Raw genomic sequence first — 25,937 nt, 5'->3', positions numbered from 1 at the left:
GGAGACTGGCATGATACACTTAAAAAGTTGAAATTGAACTGAATTGATATATAAAAGGTAGTAAATGATTGAATTATCAAATGGAACTTAAACAATCAGTTCTATGAACTGACCTTGCGGTGGTTCCACGTGAAAGCAAAGATCCCACATCAGAAAAATGAATGGATATGGATGGGCTCATAAGGTCTTGGGCACCGTCCCTTTAACAGGTAGCTTTTAAGGGTAAGTTCTACCGGGTTCAAACAAGTGCTATCAGAGCCAAGGTGTGGTAAGTCGAGGATGGAAAAAATCTCCTGGCGAAGATCTCGGTAACCCAGTGTACCCTTGAGGATGGAGAATATCCCTAGGGGAAGATCTTGTAGTTCTCACATTGCCCTCGCATGGAGGGGCGAGATTGTCCACGTTGCTTCTACATAGAGGGGGAGATTGTTGGGGGTTCCACACAAAAGTAAAGATCTGACATCGGAAAAGTGAATGGATGTGGATGGGCTTATAAGAACTTGGGTACCCTCCCCTTAACGGCTAGCTTTTTTGGGTGAGTTCTACCTAGGTTCCATTAAACCCTGTCTTACAAGTAGAATACTAACATAAATTGGAAAGAAATTTTGGGAAGACATGTTTTACCAAAAAAATAAAGGAAAAAATGGATTCAATTCCCTCGTCTTGTATTTAAATCCATTGGCATTGATATAATGTTCAATCTATTACGGGCTCGAGTCGTATCATTGGCATAATGCCATTGATTTTTCTACTTGCAACAACCATTCGGTATGCATATAGTAAAAAGCCAATTGCACAACCGAAAAAGAGATAAATGAAAAGCACTTTAATTTGAGCTTTGCATATATTGGTAAAGAGGAAAAAAGGAAAGGGAAAATATTCATCTAATCAGACCAAAGAAAATAAAAGACTAAAATTTTATATTTTACTTGAGAAAATGCTAGCTTAATAAAATAGATTACTCATGCATTAAGGAAACCAAGCTATCAGCCTACCATCAAAACTGAGAGGCTAAACTTCAAATATCCTAAGCATACAAGTGTAAAGCAAAAAGATTACGACTACAAAATGACTGAAATTAAAACAACTAACATCTTAGCTTGTCCTTTTGATGTCTTTATATAGTTGTGAACTTATAAAGACATATATTTATGCCCATAAATTTTATTTTATGCACATTTTACATCGAAAGAAACAGGTCATGAGGGGTTATTTTTTTCTTTTAGGACTATGAATTTAACTGAAGGTAGAAAGTAATGGTCTATAACAAGCTAAAAGTTGTCTCTTATGTGCTAAGATTAACATATAGATATAGGATGAAAATTAACTATTATCAAAGGGAGATGGTATTGCCACCCACGAAAATTGACCTCTCGGAGAGGTCAATTTTGGATCCGGGAAAACTGAACTTTTGTATTTGAAAAATGTTTCAGTTTCAGGAGGTATATCTGAAGTAGATGGAGATTTATAGAGTAATCCTTGATCGTAGTTTCAAGTATGAGTACTGCGTCCAACATGAAACTTGTGATTGGTAGTAAAATATCGATTTTCCTGTTGAGACCCAATTCGATCTTCATAGATTTCTCTGAGATACTTTCTTACAAAGTTTCGTTATAGCATCTATAATGAAATTGAAGAATTGAAATCTTAGATCAAAACACTATGTATGGATGGTATGAACTGCCTAAACAAGAATTCTTGAACGGCGAACAACCAGAGCCTATTACTAACTACATCTTATCTAAGGACTTTGATCACTTTTACAGTGAAAATGGCATTCTACATCAATTTACTACATCCTTCACTCCAGAATAGAATGGAGTTGCTGAAAGGATGACTCACCTATGCTTTTTTTATCTGCTTGAAAAAGCATATAAAGGGAAAGACCGCCCCTACTGAAAACCGGAGACCAAGACAAGACCGATGAGTATACCCATGCCACTGCTTTGATTTGTTTTTTTTTTCATTGCATCATATTACACTTGATTGTATCCAATTGGCGGAATCCAAATATGGTGTATAAGTGTGGACCCCGATCCGAGGATGGTGAGGGAACGAGTCCCTACATCCTCTAGATCTCCACAACGTGAAGGAGAGCTCTACCAAGGAACTCTCGAAACTGCTGCCACTCTCACAGCATAGCATGAGTGGCGATATAAAAAAAAGATACATCCTGATCCGGAGCCAGGGCTCGAAACCAAGATATATCTAAAAATAACTCAGAGTCGTCATCCATGGATGCGCCATGGAACCAAAACAAATGCTCTGTTTGCAATGGATAACCAAAGATACAAAAGGTTTGTGCCTGATGACGAATGGAGAAGGTCTGAAGAGCACCCCCAATTCGCCCGAGTGCGAATACTTGGTCTCTTATGCCATTTATTATTAACCTCGAAGAGTTTTGGGCAAAAATATGCGAAATGGGAACAATCCTCAGGAGTCGTCTATCTAAGCATGCATTTCCTGATAATAGAAATAATAAGCACACAAAAAATAAATGAAAGAGGTGCCACCTAAATATTGCTAGGTTATGAGTGACATACCTAACTGGTGTCTAAGTTCTGATGGACAAACACATACAAGCTATAGCTAAAGGTATAGGATCAGTACAAGAAAGTAAGAAAACATAGCAAAACACACAACATAACAAAACAACAAATCCTAAGACTCTAAACGATTTAGCCCGAGTCCTCGGATGGTCTGATGTTCATCCAAAGAAGCCTACGTATCCCCGCCTCCACGAGAATCAAGGCAACGTAGTTCTTCGCACCTATTCTAAACTATGATGCCTAAGACACCTAGACCTCTATCTTAGACTCGATCTAAAAGACCGGACTAGTTCTTAAAGCTTCTTGTACGATTATTTAAATTTCAGTGAATTGTAGATTTTAGAACACCCTATATGCCCTAACTAAATGCAAGTTAGCCCTAAGCTAATGCAGGTGGTTCCTATAACCTATGTGTAACTAGGCTGTATTTCCTAAGAAAAACAAAGGATTGACTAACGCATCCTATTCTAGTCATCAGTCGGCGATATAAATCGACCACTGACCGGACGGAGGCGCTCCTATAACTCTAGGACAAACCCTAACTCTAAAACAAACACAAACAAGCACACAACAAATCAAAGACAAACTCCTAACTCTAAAACTCTCTATCTAGGACAAACTCCTAACTCTAGAGGAAGATCTTGTTGAAAATAAGGTTTTGAAGAAAAATGGTTAAAGCATTTTTATTTACAAAGTTTGGCTGGACTTGGGATGAAGATCCCAAGCTGCACTACGTACCTCGTGGAAGAGGATCAAGCCAACGTAGTTCGAAACGAACTCTCCTAATACGCTATAAAACTCAACACTTTAGCTGATTTAAGGTTTTTTAATATTTTTCAAATATTTTTTGATATTTTTAAAGTTTTCAAATATTTTTGAATTTCAAATTTTTAATGTTTTTGGATTTTAAAGCTTTTCCAATGCTCTGGACCTTTAAATGCTTTCAATCTTAAAGGGAACACGCAAGCACAACCACAAACTAGGGCAAAGCCCTAAATCCAAAGAAAAAATCCCGAACAAGCAACTAGCGTCTCAAAGAGACGAACCACAACACGTAAAGAAGTGCCCCAAGAACAGATAAAATGAATATAAGATCTCAAACGAGCAAAGCTCCAATAAGACTGAGTTAGTCCCTAATCAAAGGGAAGTAATGACAACTATAAGGAGAAACTCCTAACTAATAACACTAAAGAGGGGGCAAATGAGTCAATGACTCTCTAATAACGCTACCAAGAATGGGATAAAAAAAATAAAAATAAAAATTAAAGACTCGCTAAAAGAAAGGGGTATTCTAACATGAGGCTGAGTAAGCTTCTTAAAAGAGAAACTCACTAATGAGGTAAAGCCTTCTTCCTTAAGAAGGCACGACTTTCCATCGAGACAGAGCTTGTTTCCTCAAAGATGCAACTAAATTCTAATGAGACAGTGTATGTCTCCTATGGGTTAATTTTCTATAAAGCTAAAAAAAAAAAAAAAAAGGGTCCTTAAGGGATAGATTCTAAAATGACAAGGCACGTCTCCGAAGGAGAATCGCCTTAATGAGAGCGAGGGTGTCTCCTAATAAGGGTTCCACTAATGAGGCGAGGTATACCTCATATACACAAAGGCGGGCTCCAAGTATCCCTATCATCGCTGCCCTTGCAATGATATGATGAGGGTACTAATAGACCGAGTTGGTCCTCAACTAGTGGGAGGGACAAGCTGGGGTACAACTTAGAAAGGATCCTATAACTTAACCAATTTTCTACTTTCTTTTTTAGCTCCGCTCCAGGTTGATTGCATTTTCTCTTCCTCTTGCTTTTTTTTCAGCTGTTTGAGATGCTGTGCTTTCCTTGAAATGTTCAAACACACCTTGAAATGCATATAAATATCACCTGAATGGATATTTCTCTTATCCCCACTGACAAAATTATGAACCTTACTCTTGATCTCAATCCAACTACAATCCAGAACTATGTCCATCCCTTTCTCGTTCCTTTTTCTAAATCATTGGTACTTTCTGCCATCTACCTGCTGCCAGATATACATTCGACAGCAAAGTATAAGATGATGCGCCCTTTCAGATTGGGGTTCGATCCTTCCACCCTTCCTATTGTTTGAATTATCCCTGATGTCCGGAAAATCAATAGGAGGTCGAGAAACTGCTATTTATGAAGGATTATTCGTACAAGCTCCCACTGATGATGTGCCTTTAACATTCAGAACAACTTCATTTCTTCCATAGACCCCACTGGCAATCTCATTGGAAAAGACTGGCTGCCCTATAGGAGCCGGAAGCCCCCCTCCTACAATTTCATTCAGTAATTGCCCCCTCAGTCGTGGTTGCTGCGACATATCTACTTGCATTTGACTTTGATCCTGAGGGACGGGAAGATGCAAATGTACCAACTACTTCGGTTCCATAGTAGTCGGAAGTCCATAAAGTAAACTCACTTGTTTATTGGTTAGCTGTTGCCCTGGCCCATATCTTATTTTTGAAGAGCTAGAAATCTATGCGTCGGAATTCAAAAGGTTCACTTGATCAACAAGAGACATGTCCAATCCAGTGTTCACAGTTCTTCTGATTCCTCCTTGCAGTGTCACAAGATTCTGAGGTGGAAGTTGACATGAGACAGTAAGAGCTCGGGGATCAAGCCCATCAAGTGAAGAAATTGACCCAAAAGATGTTTCTGGACCACCAACGAAAGGCGTGCTGAGACCACCATGATTCTGTGATACTCCACTCACCCTTTTAAGATACAGGCAGTATTTCTGCAAGTGATGGACAACATTGCCTCTAATGAGCCCTGGAACGTTCATCAGCTCTAGAATTTTCTTGGGAACATTATCGATGCTCAATTGGTTAACAGCAGCAACAAACTGTTGATACCAAGTTGGTATGGCTCAGACACACATAATAAATTCCAAGACTGAGATGGAATCAACGCTCAAAGAAAACAGGACATGCTGCCCAAATCTTTTGAAAATCGTTATACCCTTGGTTCCAACCCATTTCTATAAACAAAGCTATAATAAGGTGGCTTAAGATGACCTTAGAAACTCTCAATCCATTTCCTCACTAACAGTGACACCACTCTGACCCTAATTGCCAAAATAAACCTCAGATTACTAGGATTCAATTAAGGATGCCCAAAGAAAGTCCAACTAGCAAGGAGACGAAAGCTGATTTTTAGAGTGCTATCATGCGATCAACAGGTCAAACAAGATAACAAAATATTCTGAATTAATATTTCAGTAAGGATCAGAGACTTCTGAAAGAAGGAATGCATAAACTAAACCTACTGGATCAAAAGACATCACCGGATCAATTAATAACCATAAGATTGTCACCATCCATAGTATAACAGGGTAATCACAAGGCATTATTACAGAAATCAGTTTTGTAAACCTTGGGCACAAAATCAATGATCCAAACTGAAGTCAAAAGCAAAAATGGAGTTCAAATTTGGCTATTAATTGTAGTCCAAATACCAAGACCACTCAAAAGAGCTGAAATAAGACTAACCGTATAAGACTTGAACCAAAATAAGAAGAGAAGAGGGCTGCTATACAAAAGAAAGGGCTGACATTATGAAGAGGGTGAGGGCTGAACTAATATTAAAGTGAAGTGGTGGCTGCCATGGGCATCACTGTGCTTACACAATAGAATGGGGGCTCTTATGTGCTAAAAACAAGGGCTGAACTTGTGCTTAAAAAAAAAACAGGGGGCTGCAATGTGCTAATACAGGGGCTGAACTGTGCTTAAAAACAAAGATGAAATGTGCTAAAAATGAGCTGAACATGGGCTTAAAAATGCGCATAAAACAGGGGCTGGATTGTGAGTATCACTTACCCACACAACTACCCCTAGCCTAATAAATTCATACCATTCAAACACGCTACAAACTGCTCAAAGAAATATCCAAAACCAAAATAAGAATAGCATCAGTTTTGAGCCATGTTGAAATTCCATGCCATTCCTCATAAGCAATCCATGTAACAACATAACAGGAATCATTTTCTGTCAAAACTTTGGTGACTTTTAAAACATTTTTGGATGGGCAAATTCCACAGTATTTTCATTACTACCACAACATCTACATATATGAAAGGAATATCATATACTCTCATACCATATATTCTTGAATTTTTCAACAAAACATATCCCAAACAAATTGCAGTTGTATGTTATAAACGACCATCAAGTAAAAATTAAAAAAAAAAAACCAATAGATCACAAAAATTTATCCAACATTTCAAACAGAGGTATCACTACATGTTGCAGACGATATTTAAGGTTTCGAATAACCACAGCTCCCGAGAGGATTACTATGAAATCCAATGATATTGTCACCACTTGCCCTCAAGCAATTACCCAAAGAAGCATTAGCATGATTGATGAAAGAATAATCATAACTTTAAACAAAACCAAATTATACACCCTTGAATGAACATTAAAGTGGAATTATCAGATCACAGGAAGGTTGCCATAAATTTCAAAAAAAACCAAACCATATATCACTTTCTCGGAGAGCAACCATCATACCATACGATTAGATTTAAACTGTAATTCAAAGAAAGGAGAAAATACCTAATTCTTCCAGGGATTTGGATAAAGAATCAATCGACAATTACCAGAGATAATGGTATTTGCTACTGTTTTCACAAATCACTTAAATCTACCTTCTCCAATGCAGCACCGGGTAATAGTAGAATTGGACGAAGGATTTGGAGACAAACAATCCGATTTGCGCTAGGAATATTGGATTTTATAAGAGAATTGGCCGGAAGTTGCAGGGGATTTGGGATTACCGGAGGGTACAAGGGTCGTTGGAAAAAATGGGTTAGCAAGGAGGAGAAATGGAGGATGTGGCTGATGGTGTGATGGCTGGAAATGGTCGGATTCCGGGCCGGAATCTACGGATTTTGCCGGTAGAAAAGGAGTTGGGGTTGAAGGAGATGGATAGGGTTTTGATGGAAATGGGTTTAATGGAGGTTAGTGGGAATGAGGATGAGATAGGGGTGGTAGCAGAGGTCGGCAATAGAGATTTTCCGTCGGGACTCCGGCAAATCTACCGGAGAAGATGGATGGAGGTGGATGACGGTGGCTAGCCGGTTTTAATGGTGTCCGGTGGTGAGAGATTGCAGAAATGGAGATGGGTGTGAAATCTGTAGGGACTAAGAAGAAAAAAAAAAGATGATCGGAATTAATGGTGGTTGTGGGTGGTGGTGGTGGTGGTGTGAGGGGAAATGGAGGAGGTAATGATGGGTTTCAAGGGTTTGTGAGATGGAAGATGAAGAAGAAGAAGAAGAAGAAGAAAGTGGTGAGGAGGGTTTGGCCGGAGCTCCGATGACGGAAAAGTTGCAGAAATGGGTTGCAGAGGGGGAGGAGGATGGTGGATATGAAATGGGTTTTTTTGGTGTTTCGGATTTTGCAGAGGAGAAAAGGGAAAAATGAAAGGAGAAGGTGGTGATGGTTTGATGGTGGTAATCGGATTCCGACAAGCCTGCCGGAATCAATGGAGATGGGGTCGGAGGTAGTGGAGATGGGTTCTAAGGGTTAAAAATGAAAAATAAAAATGACGATGATGGAAGGTTGTGGATGGAAGAAGAAGAACAAGAACAAGAAAAAGATAGTGGTGGTGGTGGCTCCTCTCCTCTATGTTTTTCTCCTCCTCCCTCTCTCTCTCTCTCTCTGCTACTGTGCTTCGAACGATAATATAAAAAAAATCCTTTTTCTAAACCCTAATTCGCTAGGTGCTTGTAGGCACCCCATTTTGACCGAGCCCTAATTGGTTTTGTTTAATTAGAAAAAACCATCAAATCAATGATCTAGTGCCCAAATTTCTTTTGTAGAATAGGTTAAGGTCCCACTCAGATCCCCATAAATTTTCAGAGGAATCAGATAAGAGTTGCTCCTCAAACAAATTTAGTGTATAATGTGGCGCGGTGTAGTGTAATAGGGGAATGAACTAGTCCAATCTAGGTGTACACCTCAAAATCCTTGTATTTGTGGGACAATTTTTATTAGACTAATGCTTTAGGTACCCATAAATACATTTTTCAATAGATTAGGACCCCAGAAATTTCTCTACAAAATTTCAGAAAATTACGATGAAAAAGTGCGCTACGGACAGGGTAAGTTTGTACAGATATCAAAAATGGGGGGTGCATTATCCAGGCAGATTTGCCCATTTGTGCGCCTATCAAAATGGAGTGTCAATATTAAATTCCTAAAAAAAAAAAAACTATAAATACTAACCTAACCCTCATTTTCTAGATCGGATTTTTTTTATCCAGAGAGAGAGAACGAAAGAGAGATTCTTCGAACCCTAATCCCTTTGCTTTTCTTCCCTGGCCGATCTTTCCAGCAAAGCTCATTGGAACTCCAGCCGGCCGTATAGTGGCTTATCACCTCACACATCTCTATTTCTACTCATCGTTGATCATTTGTTTCTTCTCTTATCCCTAATAATCTCTTATTCTTCATTTCAAACTCTGGCTCAAGCTACAAATTCTAGATCATCTCCTTCTCTAGCTTCAAATCTTTAGAAACCCTAGCTTCATTTGCTATTCTCTCCGATCATTTTTCTCCGATCTCAAACCCTAATTCATTCGAAACCCTAAATCAGTGCTTCTAAACACTAGATCTGATCTTTCTTCATCTAAATCCGTTTATATAATTCTTAAAATCCTCATTTCTTTTGTTGAATCTCATTCTTGCTAAGGATCAAGACCTAGTTGTTCCTTGCCTTCGTTAATTTCAGAGATTCTCTCATTTTTTCGGATTAAGAACCTCAACAGGAGAAATCTGTTCAATTTGAGTAAGGTTTGATCGTTTCAGAGTGTAAAATTTTTTTTTTAAAAGAGAGCAAAGAAAAAGAAGGAGATTGAACAAGGAAGAAATATTGGATTTGCTATTACCAGTTGCTTATTTCAACCATACGTTACAATTTCAGGTAAGTAAAGTTTTTATTTATTTTATAAATCCTTGTGTTGTGCTTGTAGTGTTTTGTTATGAAATCTAGTGAATTTTTGAAATAATTCATGTATTTTATATGACTCTGCACTGAAAATTGGCTTGCTAGGCTTGATTTGTGCATGTTACCTCTGATTTGAAGTTATTTCTGTTGATTAATAGAGAATTAGTGCTATTATGGTTCATTTCAAATATTGTCTTGTACTATACTGATTTATCTTTGTTCAGTTAGGAGTAAAATAAACCTAATTTGGTCATTATTTATATTGATTCATAATAAGTGAGATATTATTTCACAATTTAACTTTAATTATATACTCACTGTAATAAAATCTTATGAATAGCCATAGTTCCAAAGTTTTTGTCATCAGCCTATGATCAGGGGTATTGTATAAGCACTGAATTATATTTTTGTGTAAAAGTTTATAAATTAGGATAATGATATGATTTCATTATTTATATTACAGTACTCTTGATAATTATCATGTTTGCATTGTTATATATTTGTCCACAACTATTGTGTTGTTCTGAATTAAGCTCTGGATTTCGTTATTGCTTACTTTGTGATTAAATGATATAATAATACTGATAGAGTGAAGTTTGCCTAATCTAACATTTTCAAGTTATTGCAATAGTATGAGACCGGATGTTTTAATTAATTATAAATTAGATTTTCCTCAACCTGTTGTGGCCAATCAGAGAAGTCGATTTTATATTATTAGCGAAAGTAGTGACGTTCCTATTATATTTCAATTTTTTTTTTATTATCTTTCAGCTTAAGATTTTGCATACTATTTTTTTTTTCATTTGTACCCTGTGTTTTTGTTGGATAAGCTTCAGGAAGTTGTTTTCTAGTCCCTTAGTGGGATCAATAGATCATATAATAGATCCACAGTTAGGATCATGATTTTGTACGATATTGTGCCTTAATGTTTTATGACATTTAATTTTTAAGCTGTGATAAGAGACTTACTTGTTTGGATGATTATTATTATTATTATTATTATTGTTTTTAGACAAATATCTAATTTTTTATGTTTTGGACAACTCATTGTCTTCACTTATCCAACTAATGTCTGATTAGGCAATATTTAACGCAATATTTCACAAGCTTGGGAAATGGAACATGCATATAATGAGTGTTGTATTTTTCTAATCTCCTGTTGTATTTCTCCTATAGTTTAGTCCCCTGTACATGTAATGAATATTTTATTTTCCGTAGTTCAGTTCATTGCATGATTAGATTGCCCTACTGTGTATTTAAAGGCTATTGGGTCTCGCATTTTTGGAGTTCTGATCTTTAGTATCAGAATTAGAAGAAGAGTAGGAGTGATTGGTTGTTTTGTTTTCATACTTTAAATTTTAGATTCCTAAATATGTGATTGCTTTGATTTTGCTCAAGTCTTGTAGTGACAGATTTCAGGCATAGAAAGGTTTGTTCCAAGTTGAATTTTCATTCAATTTTTACAAAAAAATGGAGGTTATTTTTGTTCTAGAGCTTCATTTTCATGCTGGCTTTAACCCTGTGTGTGTGATTAGAAAAAAAAGAAATACCGAACCATAAGCAAGAAGTTGATTTGGAAATCTCAAAATATAATTAGGATTAATTTCATGATGTGAAAAAGGTTACAAATGTTTTAAAAGGAGTGTAGATGCTGGTTTTATTCTTATTTGTTTGTTTAAGCGAAGAAAATAGAAGAAGAAATTTACCTAGTTATAGAATTTGCCTTAGGAATATGTTTGTTATTTTTACTTAGAAGCAGGGTAATGTCTGCATTCTTATTAATGGTATTCAAAGCATAACCTTTTTGTAATTTTGGAGTCATTATAGTTTTGTTTTTTAAAATCATTTTTGGTAGTCCAAATGATTTCTTGATTTGCAATGCTCTTGATATGGTCAAGTGAGTTATAATAGGATGTTCTTTGATTAGTCAGGGACATGATTTTGACAATTTATTATGTAAAGCATTTTTACATTAAGAACTACTGAAGGCATTTATGAATTTTCTTGTTTTGCATCTGTGTGAGAAAAATATGGCAGAATTTATTTTTCATAGCTTCAATTACTGTAAGGAGAAGGTTATAATCTCATTTTTTAGTTTTAATTTGAGCTTTAAAATAATTGGTCATGAAGAACTTTATTTTGTGATTTCCTCGCTTGTATGGAGTAGTTGAGTCAAGGTAAACACTTGTCATTATTGGTTTTACATGTTACTACTCTTAAATTGAATTCATGCAACCTTGTACTAACAAATGAGATCAAATCTCTTTAAAAAATGACACCTGTTATTGATTTTTGTCCTTTTTTGGTTACCAACAAGACTTTATTACAACACCTCACTCTTTACTTTGGATTTGCGTTTGTTAAATTGTTTGACACAACACAATCCTTTGTGCCTTGGTATTAATACATCCTATCTATTTTAAGCTCACTGTGTAGAATTGAAATGGTATTTTTTTTTTAATCGTCATTACTTAATTACTTAGTGACAGAAGGGTTAGAACTGTTGAATAGCAGCCATCTCATTTTAAGATGAGCAGCCCTCTTTGTACTTTTGTATTTGCAGCCTTCTCATACTAGCAGCCTTTCATAAACTTGTTTTGGCAGTCATTTTTTTTATTTTTTATTTTTAAAAAACAGTGACAATTCTCTTATAGTTTTAGTGTTTATATCGTTCACTTAATTTTTAATATGAGCAGCCCTCTTTGTACTTTTGTATTTGCAGCCCGCGTTTCATTTTTAATATGAGCAACCGTCTTTGTACTTTTGTATTTGCAGCCCGCGTTTCATTTTTAATATGAGCAGCTCTCTTTATACTTTGGTATTGACAGCTCTCACTTTGTTTAATTATCTAGTCTTAAATGGTAGGAATAGTAGGTTTATAGTTTTGTATGGTTGTTGTAATGACCTGAAATTGTTTACATATATGAGAATGAGATAGATAGGATTATATGGATAGTTGAATAAGATATTAAAGCATGAAGTTACGAGCTCTACGTATAATAGTAATGGTGTCATATATTGATAGACTTAATGATGTGTGGCTGGGATGGCTAATATCCAAAGGTAGTAACTTTTATTATCATTCGCTCATTAAATTCAGCCATGTATTTATAACAGTATATCATTGCCATAACAATATAGTGTTTACTTTTAAGTCTGGAAAGTATGTTTGATTGGCTTTATAATGATAGAAATCTTTGGTTTTCTATTTATTCAAATGTGTTGTTTTTGTCATACACTTATGTAAGCATCTAGGTATCCTTTTATCCAAATTAGACATCGGATTCTTTTGTTTTTGTGAGTTGAAACTTTTTATTTCTCCATTTAAAGTGTAGGCTAAGGTGATTATGCAAAATTTAGGTTAAGGTGATTATGCAAAATTTAGGTTATTTCTTCTTTTAGGTTTTAGTTTTGGGCTTTGTATTCATCATTGCCTGGACGATGAAGAAGTCATCCCAAGCCCTCTTTTAGGAGGACTTGTTTAAGTCCTGTAGTATCCCTTTCTCTTCTTTTTTAGAAGACTTTTTAAGTCTTTCAGATATTCTCTTTAGACATGTTTCATCTGATTGATATTTCATTTGTTTGTGATCATGCTAGTTTACTTGTTTGTGAGCACGCTGGTGTACCTGTTTGTGAGCACGCTAGTTTACTTGTTTGTGAATCACATCTGTTTACTTGTTTAGTGTCTTTATCTCGGAATATTTTCCGAACTACGTTGGCTTGATCCCTTTCCATAGGGTACGTAGTGCAGCTTGAGATCCACATCTCAGGTCCAGCCAAACCTTTTAAAAATGAACATTTTAAACCTTCAAAAAAATATAAAATTCTTCAAAACCTTTTCGAAAAGATCTTCCCCTAGAGTTAGGAGTATGTCATAGCTGTTTAGGGTGTTTTTGAGTTAGGATGCTGTCCTGATTTGTATTGATATAGTGTGTCCTGTCGTGTGAGTGTCCCTAGAGTTAGGAGGCCTTGAGTCGATCGGTTAGACATATAGTCAGCCCGTGGTTTTCTTTAGGATGCACAGCTTAGTTACACATAGGATGTAGGGCCCACCTGCATTAGTTTAAGGCTAACCAACTTGCATTAGTTAGGGCATATAGAGAGTCCTAAAAACTACAATTCACTTGAATTTAAGCAATCGTTCAAAAAGCTTTAAAAATTAGTCAAGTCTAGTGGATCGAGTCTAGGATAGCAGTTCTAGATGGTTAGGCATCGTAGTTAGAATAGGACATCGAACTACGTTGACTCCGATTCTTCCCGAGGCCGGGATACGTAGAGCAACTGGGATGGACGGCCATCTTGGTCCGAGTCAAGTCGCATTAGAGTTAGGATTTATCTTGTCTTGTCATATATATGATTGATTTGTGTTTTATGTTTTGATGTGTCTTCTTACTTTCTTGTACTTATACTATACCTTTAGCTGTAGCCTGCATGTGTATGTCCACTAGAACTTAGACACCCATTAGGCATGTCACTCATAACCTAGCTTTGCTTAGGTGACACATTTTTTTCATTTCATTTTGTGTATGCTGATTTCTTTATCCTCAGGAAATGCATGCTTAGGTAGACATTCCTGAGAATTGTTCCTATTTCATATGATTCTCGTTCGAAATTTTTCGAAGTTAATAATAAATGGCATAAGAGACCAAGTGATTGCACTCGGACGAATTGGAGGCGCTCTTCGGACCTTCTCCATTCGTAATCTGGCACGAACCCATTCATTTCTGGTTATCCATGGTATACAGAGCATATTTTTTTAGGATCTATGGCCGTATACCATGGATGGCGACTCTGAGTTTTGTTTTTGTTTCGAGAGTTCCTTGTTAGAGCTCTCCTTCACGTGTAGATGATCCAAGAGGCCGCTGGGGGCTCGTCCCCCACCTCTCTCCTAGATCGGGGTCCACAGTGCCTATATAGGGCATTGATGAATTCGCCCTCTATTCTCCCGGGACAGCCCACCTTTAATGTATTTTTAAGACCTTTTATACTGGCAGGGGGGCAGGAAAGAAATGGTCTAGAAAAAAAATGATATATTCTGCCTCCTTCCTCTCCTTTGGACAGCCCCTATCAATGCATTTTGTACATTTCCTAACCTACAGGGGGGGCCCAAGCAGAAAACAGGGGTAAATATTTTTGTGAAAATATCTTTTCTCTTTTTGATCTCAACCCTCCAAATTACCTTTTTCGTTCAAGGGCTGGGATCAAAAGAAGTATAACCAACTAAGATTCCCTCTAACTAATCTTAGTCCTAAGCATCTCACTAACCTAGCTTAGGGCTTAATGGTGACTTGGAGGGGAAGAAAAGCATCTTTTCAAATTACGAAAGTGCCCTAGTGGACATACACATGCAGTCCTAAGCACCCCCTAATTACGTTACACACTAATCTGCAAACCCCTATATCTCCTGGGACAGCCCATGACGGAAAATTTGAACTGGTTTTCTAGGTTCCTGCGCACCCCTGTTTCTGGCTAAGTCGCCACCCCTAATCCTACACTACACTATTCTACAAACGTCGTTCGTTTGCTAGGCAAACCGCGACGGATTCGGACGAAAATTTGTGGGGACCTAAATGAGACCCTAACCTATTCTAGGAACAAATTTGAGACATTAAAACACTAGTTTGATAGGGTTTCTATTCTAACGACTCTATTAGGGTTCGGTCAAAATGGGGTGTCTACAATAAGCAGAACTTCTTTTGATTATTCTGATCCAACGATTAGTACGAAATAACATTGATAGCCTCTACTCGTGTCCTAGCTCTTCGGAGAGCTAGATTTGCCTCAATCTTCTTGTATGTCGATTGCCCTAATAAGCCCTTATGCTACACCCCCCAAGTCTGGTCTCACTTAAGGGGCAAGGTCTAGTGATCACTTACAACATATTTGATCTTTTGAGTTAATAGTAGACATTATAGCAGCCATCCTCTAACCCGAAGGCTAATGACCGTTGTGAAGGGAGCTGAGTTCTGAGTTAATGGAGTTTTGGACTTGAATCTCGTTAACTCTGGCCACGTGTCGTCATCCAGTGGCCCGCACAAGATTTATCCCCTCACAATGATATTTTTTTTGTTTTATAATTTTTTTCTTAAATTTTATCAACCAATTTATTGTTCCCATTATTTTCCCAGTGCAAACACAAAACAACCAATTATTATGTTAAATCTGCTAAAATGTAACTATTGGTATTGTCATTTATAAATTGGAGCATTTCCCATCATCTCAATATATCTTCTTTAATTACTTTTTAGCAGAGGACAAACTAACATGGGTGTCATGCCTAACTTTAGGGGTGTCTATACTACTATTAGCTCCTTAGAGGAGAAACCCATATTACAGCTTTTCATTCAAAGAGTCTACTCTGCTCTCATTAAAATCAACATACAAACCCTAAGTGCACCACCCCACCGTGGTGCTGCACTTTTTGTTCATCTCTTCTTTGACCTTGTGTGTTCTTTTTCTTCTTTCATTTCATGAGCTTCTTGAAATGATTTCCATGGTTGAGAAACTTCAAGGTTCGTCAGCGTCCCAAATGGCCACATAAAAAAGCATTAAAGCTATTCTACGACTGCTATCAATTCCCCATCATTTATAGTTAAAAGCTTCATTGAAATTGATAAAGGTGGCAACACCACACACCCCCTGATGAAAATTTTTGTAGTTATCTTTTGCATGTCTACATGTATCAATGCTGGTTGTGGGTTTGCCACGTACGCACAAAGGATATGGAGGATATGCAAAACATGGAGTTGAGATGAAGTATAAGTCCTAGTTTTATGGGTAGTTTTTCTTTTATTCTTATCTGTTATCAAGAGTGAAAGTGGCGTAGGAAATATGGGGTCTTTTGTTTTGCTCTTTTTTTTTTTTCTTTTGCATGAGATCTGGTTATTGTGTGTGGCAACTGTGGGTTGTATTTTAGTCTTTATGATAATATAGAAGGTTATGTGGTGTAAGCCCTTATAGTCCCTTATTATTCAAAAAGTACTGTACGGACCACACTATAGGATGATCCAAACCTCATTGGCCACAACGTAAATAGGTTATGCACAAAAAATCATTTCTATAGATGGATCATATAATTTTGGGAGAACAACCTATTTACGTTGTGTTCCGTCACATGGACGGTTTGGATCATCCTATGATGTGGTCCATACAGTACTTTTTGAAAAATAAGGGACTATAAGGGCTTACACCATATAAAATCTCAAATAGGAGACACGATCATCATCTTCTCCAACTCTGTTTTCTGCTTTTTTTCGTTTTTCGTTCTTGTGAACCTCTTTGAGCGGTGTTTCAAACGAACACCCATAGCTCGGGGCTGCAAGAAAATGACTGATCAACGATCCGATTTAAGGGATTTGATTTTAGAACATACCAAAACCATGCATATATATATATATATATATATATGTATATATATGATGTGTGTGTGTGAAGTTTAGTATTTTTCAGAAAGTACAGTGGTGCCCACTTATTAGGATGATCCAAACTGTTCATTTGATCATGCGCCACCTTAAATCATATCTAAGGTTGATCCTAACCTTCCAATCTGCAATGGGATTGTACATGATAGAAAGTTATCTATGATATATACTAGAAAGCATGGTTGGAAAGAGGTTTGCACCAGTGGCGAACAGAGGGATTGTACATTATAGAAAGTTACCTTCACTTTGCATATTGTTAGCACATGCATATTTTGTTTTTCATACCTGCTAACACAGATACATGAAAAGAGAAAATAAATAGATATTTTTTGGTTTTTTCATCTATACAAGCATCCTCGGTATGTGGGTGTCCAGTAATCTGATCCCGAATTCTCACGATAGACTTGTGGAGTACATGAAATGGGAACAAGGCAAAGTCCTCTGCTCTTCAGATCGACCTTCGCCTCTTTGTCCTTTCTTTCCATCCCACCCCATGGAGTATGATCCTGAAACAGATAGAACATTACAAACTTTAATTCTTAGCATATTGTATTGAGTCAAAATATCTTAATATGCATGTTCGAATTATGGGATAAATAAATACATATGAGTTTCTAATGTTACCTTATTTGCACTTGACTTCATGTATGGATTGCTGAGTAGCTGCACAATGGTAAAATCGAAGACAATAGAAATTATTTCAGAGGAAAGTACAGTAATTAGAATAAGAACTGTCTTATTGAGATCACAACAGCTGCTTTCTTTCCTTTTCTTCTTCTTATTCGTCTTCTACTACTACCACTACTATCACTACTGCTCTGACTGTTGCTACTGTCAATGCAATTATCAACATCTCATGATCTTCTTGTTTTAATTTTAGTATCATTGCCACTATTGTTATTATTATTAGGGTTAAGTATCACGTGTAAGGGCTATAAGGTAGTAGAAGCATTAGTGTGGAGAGATCTTTCATTATTATTATTTTTTATTTTTTTATTTTTTTTTGAAATGGCAAATATTATAAAAGAATCGTAAGGGACACCCGAAAGGGAAATCCCGAAGTTACAGAACACAAAAATTAAAATTATTATTATTATTATTATTATTTGGGAAATGATATTCTCATCTCCACTTTCAGCTTTTCCACTCCCTCTTCATTCTCTTTTCCTAAAAATGGCTGCATTTCTACAACCTTGTATATGTTGTTTTCTTCATTTTTCGGAAAAGACAAACAAAAGGGTGTGTAAAGATCATTCCTCTTCCTCTTCCTCTTCCTCTTCCTCTTATTATTATTATTATTATTATTATTATTATTATTAGGGAAATGATATTTCCACCACCTTTCCAAGAATATCCCCTTGCTTTGTCTTTTCCTGAAATGACTTCATTTTTTCTGGAAAAGACAAACAAAAGGGGGTGCAAATGTCATTTCACTTTTCATCATCATCATCAATGTCGTCTCCACCATTATTATTATTGTTGTTGTTATTATTATTACTATTTGATGATATTGAAATTAATATTTGTACTACTACGCAGTTTACAGGTGATTGCGTGCATCCGTAGGGATTAGTCCGGCCTCTAAAAGGCGTAGGCCCTTTGTCATCAAAAAAAAAAAAAATTGTAATACTACTACTACAACTACTAAAATGGATATTAATTAGGGGCCATATATTACCTGCACTTGCTCTTGCAAGAACTTTATATAGCCAATAGCTTCCAGTAGTACGGAGGCGGTATCTGTCTGAAAGAAATTAAGCCATGTAAAAGAAATTCAGGGAATTTCATGTTTCTACAAATAGAAATTAAGATAAGCTAAATTCATGTTTCTACAAATAGAAATTAACATAAGCTATGATATTTACAGCAAAATACCAATACTAGTCTGAAAAAGAAATTTTATATGTAATTCCTACTTTTAAAGGTCTCAAATTTTTAAGATTTACCTTGCCAAAAGGTGACACGATTTGCTGCAAGGCAGTGATTTTATCTCCCAACTTCACTTTTGGAGCCTGCATCTGTAATTTATATAGTTTCATATGTGATGAAAGGAATTAGATAAACTAAACAATTTGATCCTTGAAATGGGAGAAACGTAAAAAATCAAACTGAGAATTAAAATGATAAGCATCACTGTTTGTTTCATGGAATGCATTCCTCGTTGTTAGTTTTGTTTCAAAACTTGCTTCGATACAAAATTTCTTTTATGACTAATTTGATTCATCATACCTTGAGAGATGACACTATAGAGGTCTCATGCTTAGGCTTTTTGAATTGTGACTCTGAATTCTCTTCACATCTTTTCTTCTTTCCCTCATTTGAAATTCCTGACCCTCTCCCATTTCCTCTTGTCTACATGCACCAAAATGATTATATGTCTTACAAAAAATCCTAATTGTAAAATGTCCATAAAATCACATTTCATACATACATACATGCATATATAGAGAGAAAATGTTTTCTACACACTAGCTTAAAATACAGTGGAAGGCATATTGTTTGGGTGATCCAAACCATTCATTTGATTGGCCCTCACATAGATAGGGTGTCCACAAAAAATCAGCTCCATAGGATCATCCCAACCCTACGATTTGTGGTGGTAAAATGGACAGATTTGTGATGGTTTACACACGTCCATTTTACCACCACAAATCGTAGGGTTGGGATGATCCTATGGAGCTGATTTTTTGTGGACACCCTATCTATGTGTGGACCATTCAAATGAATGGTTTGGATCACCCAAGCAATATGCTCTCCACTGTATTTTAAGCTAGTGTGTAGATAACTTTTCTACACTTAAGTGTAGAAACCATTTTCTCAAGCTCTAACAATGTGTGCCTCATTGGTTTGAGAGCTCAAGCTCAAGCTCAAGCTCTAATAGGAAATGGTGCGCTTGAGAGCACCAATCACATGGGTCCCACAATTTCTGTGAGGATCCAAACCATTCATTTGCAAGGCCCTATCATAGATAGGGTGTGTACCAAAAATCAGCTCCATTGAATCATCCTAACCCCTCCAAAAGTGGAGGGCAAAAATGGGCAGATTTGTGGTCTGTCCATTTTGACCTCCACAAATGGATGGGTTATGATGATCCTATGGATCTGATTTTTTGTACACACCCTATCTCTGTAAGGCCCTTTCTAGTGAATGCTTTGGATCATCCTAACAATGTGTGCCTCATTAGTTTGAGAGCTCAAGCTCACCATAAGGTTCCAACGCTCAAGCTCATATATATATATATATAAAGCTAGGGAAATGTTATCAGCACTACTGTATTTTGATGAGGGCACTCCTCACTTTATTAAAAATACCGTATGGCCAGGACCATAAGATGATCCAAACCGTCCATTAGATGGGCCACAGCCTAAATAGCTTGTGCCCCAAAAATTATTTCCATAGGTTGATCCTAACCCTCTGATCTATAGAGGGTTAGGATCAACCCTCTAACGTTCAGATCGGAGGGTTGGGTCAACCTATGGAAATGATTTTTGGGGCACAACCTATTTAGGTTGTGGCCCATCTAATGGACGGTTTGGATCATCATATGGTGCGGGCCATACCGTACTTTAAATAATGTGAGGAGTGCCCTCATCAAATACAGTAGTGCTGATAACATTTCCCTTTATATATATATATATTATTCCTATACATGCAATACAAAACTGCTAGAATGAAGGACCAGAAACTCTTCATCAACATTACTAATTTTTTATCCAGGAAATGAAAAACCAAAAATAATAATAATAAGAATGATAATAATTCAAGTAATAAATGTATAAATTGAAGAATATGAGTGATTTTGCTTACTGAGGAAGGATCTTGCCCATTCTTCTTACTATCAGGTGAACTTGAACCTTTAAGAGAAAGCTTATTAGAGGCCTGAAAATCCACCAATGGCTTGTTTAAACATCCACCAAAAGAGATGAGGTCTGAGAATTGTCTAGTACCACACCATGGCACATCTGACATTCCATAAGAGCAAGTGTTTTCTCCTACAACTGAACTGTTGGGGCCCATGTGGTATCCAATAGGAGACCTCCAAAATGGACCCTCAGAAGCTTCCATGTCTAATTTCCCACTCTCCCCTTTCAGATCAAGAGCATAAGATGCCAAGTAACCTGAATTTCCGTCACTGACCGACACATTGCCGGAATATATTGGTGAATTAGGTGGACCCAAGGAAGAATTCAGAGAAATATTGGGTGTAATTTGGCGATCAAGATGTGGGTCCGGTGGGGCGATTGACCAGTTGCTAACCAAATCAGTCAAATTAGCCAGTCTTGGATGTTCCATGAAACTCCCATCAAAGTTGTGTAACTGTTTCTTCATTCTGTTAGTACATGTTGTGTTTGTGAATTCCCAACAGTTGTCCAATTTCGTTAAGTAATCATAAGCAGGTTCGAACATTTCTGAATTTAAACTTTTGGATCCAACACTTCTGCAAAATTCAAATCCAACGCTTAACTTCTCAAAGGAACTAGAGATTTGATATCAACTCCATTTCTGATTTCCAGATTGTAAATAACTTGTATTCAAAAAAATAAATATGAGAAGTTTGAGGATAAATATTCTTTTAAAAAGCTATAAAACAAAACATCTATGGTCTTTCTCCCTTCTCATAATTTTTTTTTCTGATGGTAAGCTTTTCTATGGTAATTATAATTGAAGAAAACAATGGATTTACTCAAACAATAATAGAAATCTGTTACATATTTTCTTTGCAACATTAAGAAGAGTAAACAAAATCATAAGAACCCTCCTTCATAGTACAAAAATCAGTTATAATTCATCAAAACAAAAGAAAAATAAAATGAAGAAATTTGAGTTATTTCGATTATAAAAATGCTCTGTCCTGTGAACCTTTCTCTTTTGCACCACCCATTAAGAAAATTCTTTTTCTTAGATTCTTTCTCCACTCAACTCAATCATTCACATAGCAATATGGGTTATGAATAAAAAAAACTTACAATAAGACCTGGTTCCATATATGATTCTCTGATGCGGGTTCTCCTGATTCGACAAGTTCACGTGGAGAATCAACAGTGAGTCCGGAGTGATTGGAGGCATTTGTGAATGAGGTTGAGATTGACATGTCTTCATCACAAGATGAGTTGGAATTAGGGTTTAGGGGCTGCCATGGGTTCATGCTAGTCCAAGAGGAGAGAGGGTTTCCATGAAGTTCCCAGGAGTTTGGTGTAGAGGAATAGGTAGCAACTGAACTTTCGGATCCTTCCTCTCCCATATGTGCTTAGCAGTGTTTTAAGGTAGCTTGGTTTTGTTGGTTCTTTTTTCTTTGCTTTGGTAGGTGGAATTTAAAGGAGGATTTAACCGTTGGTATGACGTATTTGCCCCTCCTATTATTAACTCTAAGTTCAAAATAAATAAATAAATAAATAAAACAAAAGTTTCTTTTCTTAAATTTCAAAGTTTTGAAACTTTAGAAGTTTTCAGTGTGTATGTTTAAATTATGATGGGGGACAATAGAATATGCAACCTTGCGTTTTCCACTATGGTCGTGGGCAATAATTATAGGAAGGAGGGGAATGGGGCCATCAAGGGCTAGGGTTAGAGTTGGAGTTGTGCGCTTAGGGACTCTCTCTCTCTCTCTCTCTCTCTCTCTCTCTCTCTCTCTCTCTCTCTCTCTCTCTCTCTCTCTCTCTGTTATGATTGTGGGTATAGGAGGGATTTGTTTGTTGCTTTCTCTCTCCCACTCTTAAGTGAGGTTATGTTGAAGTATAGATTATGTTGAAAAAAAAAAAAAATATATATATATATATATATATATATGAGGAAAATGATTGTGAGCTTGAGGGCCCAAATACATGGGTCCCACATTTTTTGTGGTGATCCAAACCATTCATTTGCAAGGCCCCATCATAGATAGGGTGTGTACAAAAAAACAGATCCATTGGATCATCCTAACCCCTCCAAAAGCAGAGGGCAAAAATGGGCAGATTTGTGGCAAACGGTGTCTGTCCATTTTGCCCTCCACTGTTGGATGAGTTAGGATGATCCTCTGGAGCTGATTTTTTGTACACACCCTATCTATGTAAGGGCCTTTCAAATGAATGGTTTGGATCATCCTAACAATGTGGGCCCACATGTGTTTGGGCCCTAAGCTCATATATGCTATATGAGCTTCAAGCTCACAATCATTTTCCTCATATATATATATATATATATATATATATATAGAGAGAGAGAGAAAGAGAGAGAGAGAACGGTTCCTACACACTTGTGTAGATAAGTTATCTACACACTAGCTTAAAATACAGTGGGGCCCACATTATTTGGGTGATCCAAACCATTCATTTGATAGGCCCTCACATAGATAGGGTGTCCACAAAAAAGCAAATCCATAGGATCATCCTAACCATTCGAACTGTGGAGGCAAGAAATTGACTAATTTGTGAAGGTTTATACACGTCCATTTAACCTCCATAAATCATAGGGTTGGGATGATCCTATGGATCTGATTTTTTGCGGACACCTTATCTATGTGAGGTCCTTTCAAATGAATGATTTAGATCACCCAAACAATGTGGCCCCCACTGTATTTTAAGCTAGTGTGTAGATAACTTATCTACACAAGTGTGTAGGAACCGTTTTCTCATATATATGATTAAGTAACACTAGCTCTAACTGTGAAACAACCATTACTCCAAAAGCTTAAGCTGTTAGAATTGGTGTTATTTAATCATTTATACTTCAACACTCCCCTTCACATGTGCCCCACTTTTTGGGGTTGGCCTTACGCGTGAATTTTTAATATCAAGGAGTTGTTGGGTTTTGAGGACATGTTTGACATGCTGTGGAGCAATAGTTCTAATACCATGTGAAACAACCAACTCCAAAAGCTTAAGCTGTTAGAGTTGGTGTTATTTAATCATTTATACTTCAACACTAACAGCTTAGGTCTCTCTCTCTCTCACACACACACACATGCCATAGGAAGCTTATTTAGTATAACATGGATATGTGTACAAGTCCCACTCAAGGGAAGAAACTAGGAGACAAGAATGACAACAGTGATTGTAGGTGGAAACATTAGCTTTCGCCTTTTACTATCTATAGAAAAACACCTCATTCATCACGCAAACCAAGAATGATCTCATAAAGCTTCTTTACCACATAGAGTAATTACAAAGTTGGTTTATATATAGGAACCCTAAGATCCTCTCTAGATTAAGTTGTTTTGTATAGCAGAATAAACAACCTATAAAGAAAGAATATTCCTACTGGGAACAAATTTGATTTCCCTTTTTATTTGTCCCATGGTTTCTCATCACTTGTGGAGAGTCAGCAAAGACTACTGTAAAGGTTACTGTCTGATTCAATGCAAAGGTGTTCGTGTGCTGCTGGAGCTTAGTTTGCTTTCTGAAGTCATCAAAGAGAGGCTCATAGCAATGAATAATTCACACTAAACAACATAATTTTGTCCCCCAAACCAGGAGGACTAACAAAACAAGACATTAATATTCTAGGATTAAAGCATGGGTGGTTTTGATAGTGGATGATTTCTTCAGCTGCTTTTCCAGTAAATTATAGAAATGGTCTCCCAAAATGCAATGTTATAAATGCAAGTTACGAAACAGCGTAAGTGATAGGTCATCAAATGGGCCAATACAATTTAGATGGAAAATAATTTGGCAATTCTAAATGAAAATGTCAAAATATGAACAAGTTCATTCCACCAGTGCACGAGGGTGATGATTGACCAATCTTGGCAGATCACTAACTTCTTCATAACATATGCAATGCCAACATATGCAATGCCAAATTAAGAAAATAAAATTATCCACCTCCTGGCCGGGAATCCTTGTAGCGATTTGTGGACTTTTAGGAGCTCACATGATGTGGAAGATTTGAGTGTATCGGCATTTACACTTGCAAGGCAATGCTTTGTTGGCCCAAAGATATGGATTGTTGTACTCATAAGATATGTAACTTTTTACTTACGATAGAGGTTAGGAGATATATGGCCAATGCCCATCTAGAGCTCTACCGAATAAATGGACACCAAAAAAAGATATATATCTAAATAAATTACAAGATTTGTCTTTTCTACTTTGAACTCTCTATTTATACAACTTGTGCTCTTGTTGTTTTTCTTTTTCTTTTTCCTTTTTACTCATACATACTACATATTTATGGACACAAAAGGCTGTTAAATTCTTCAACTCTTTTTGAAAAATAAAATAAAATAAAAATCTTCAACCCTTTTACTTTTCGAAAGCACTTATCAATAAGACTCCTGTATAACACAATCTACATATTGGTATTTCCCATAAGACTCTTGGATAATGCAATATAGCACTAATGATGCTTTAGAGAACAAACAATGATATTTCTCTTTTCAAGATTGTTGGCCCCAACTGGATAGATCGATTATATTGTGTTGTGATCAAAAGAGCAAGGCAAGGGAGGTTGTGAGATACACAGCAAAGGGCCCTTGTAGAGCTCCGCCAAAAATACAAATGTAACACCAAAATAAATAAATAAAATAAGAAAAACTTTAAATAGACCAAAACAACTTACAAGAAACCTCTACACTTCTTCTCCCTTGAGCCTTTACCCTTGAAGCTTCTATTTAAGCTTAGAATCTCTACACAAATAACTTCATACTTATAGATGCAAGACACTCCTAAATTAGCTAAATACATTAAACACCTTGTTGTAGGCCCCCATGAGTCCTTTGGGAATCCAAACCAATAACATAGGAAATCCCCATTAGATAATCTAGCCTAGACATTTAGGAGTATAGAAAACATAAAAGACTTACACTTTCTACCCATAATAACTATCCTAGAAGACTACAAAGACTTTCCACAAATCCAACAAACATTAATTTTGATTTCCAATTTCCAACAAAGATATCATAAAATTTCCCTTAAATTAAAATTGGTAAAAAATAAATAAAATATCATGAAATTTTAATCATCATCAATACAATCTAGCTCATTTTTATCATCTTTGAAAAATTGATGTGATTATTCCAAGTGGCA

General features: G+C 36.5%; 1 protein-coding gene and 1 pseudogene across 1 annotated transcript; both read right to left on the bottom strand.

Annotated features, from left to right (window-relative positions):
* Positions 1-4,697: 4,697 nt before the first annotated feature.
* LOC143853772 (two-component response regulator ARR1-like) lies at positions 4,698-5,541 on the bottom strand (annotated as a pseudogene).
* Positions 5,542-17,111: 11,570 nt separating this feature from the next.
* LOC143854578 (transcription factor bHLH111-like) lies at positions 17,112-22,206 on the bottom strand. Its single transcript, XM_077364612.1, has 7 exons — positions 21,900-22,206; positions 20,740-21,370; positions 19,162-19,284; positions 18,879-18,950; positions 18,611-18,676; positions 17,557-17,595; positions 17,112-17,438 (listed from the first exon to the last, which is right to left on the bottom strand). The coding sequence occupies exons 1-7, from the start codon at positions 22,172-22,174 to the stop codon at positions 17,271-17,273; spliced, it is 1,374 nt and encodes a 457-aa protein (XP_077220727.1). The 5' UTR covers positions 22,175-22,206; the 3' UTR covers positions 17,112-17,270.
* Positions 22,207-25,937: the final 3,731 nt, after the last annotated feature.

Source organism: Tasmannia lanceolata, unplaced genomic scaffold, assembly GCF_043159265.1.
Source record: "Tasmannia lanceolata isolate RefF3 unplaced genomic scaffold, GAP_Taslan_0.1 ptg000020l, whole genome shotgun sequence".
Classification (NCBI taxonomy): domain Eukaryota; kingdom Viridiplantae; phylum Streptophyta; class Magnoliopsida; order Canellales; family Winteraceae; genus Tasmannia; species Tasmannia lanceolata.
The sequence above is the reverse complement of the archived record's forward strand: the minus strand, read 5'-3'. Positions and strand labels throughout refer to the sequence as shown.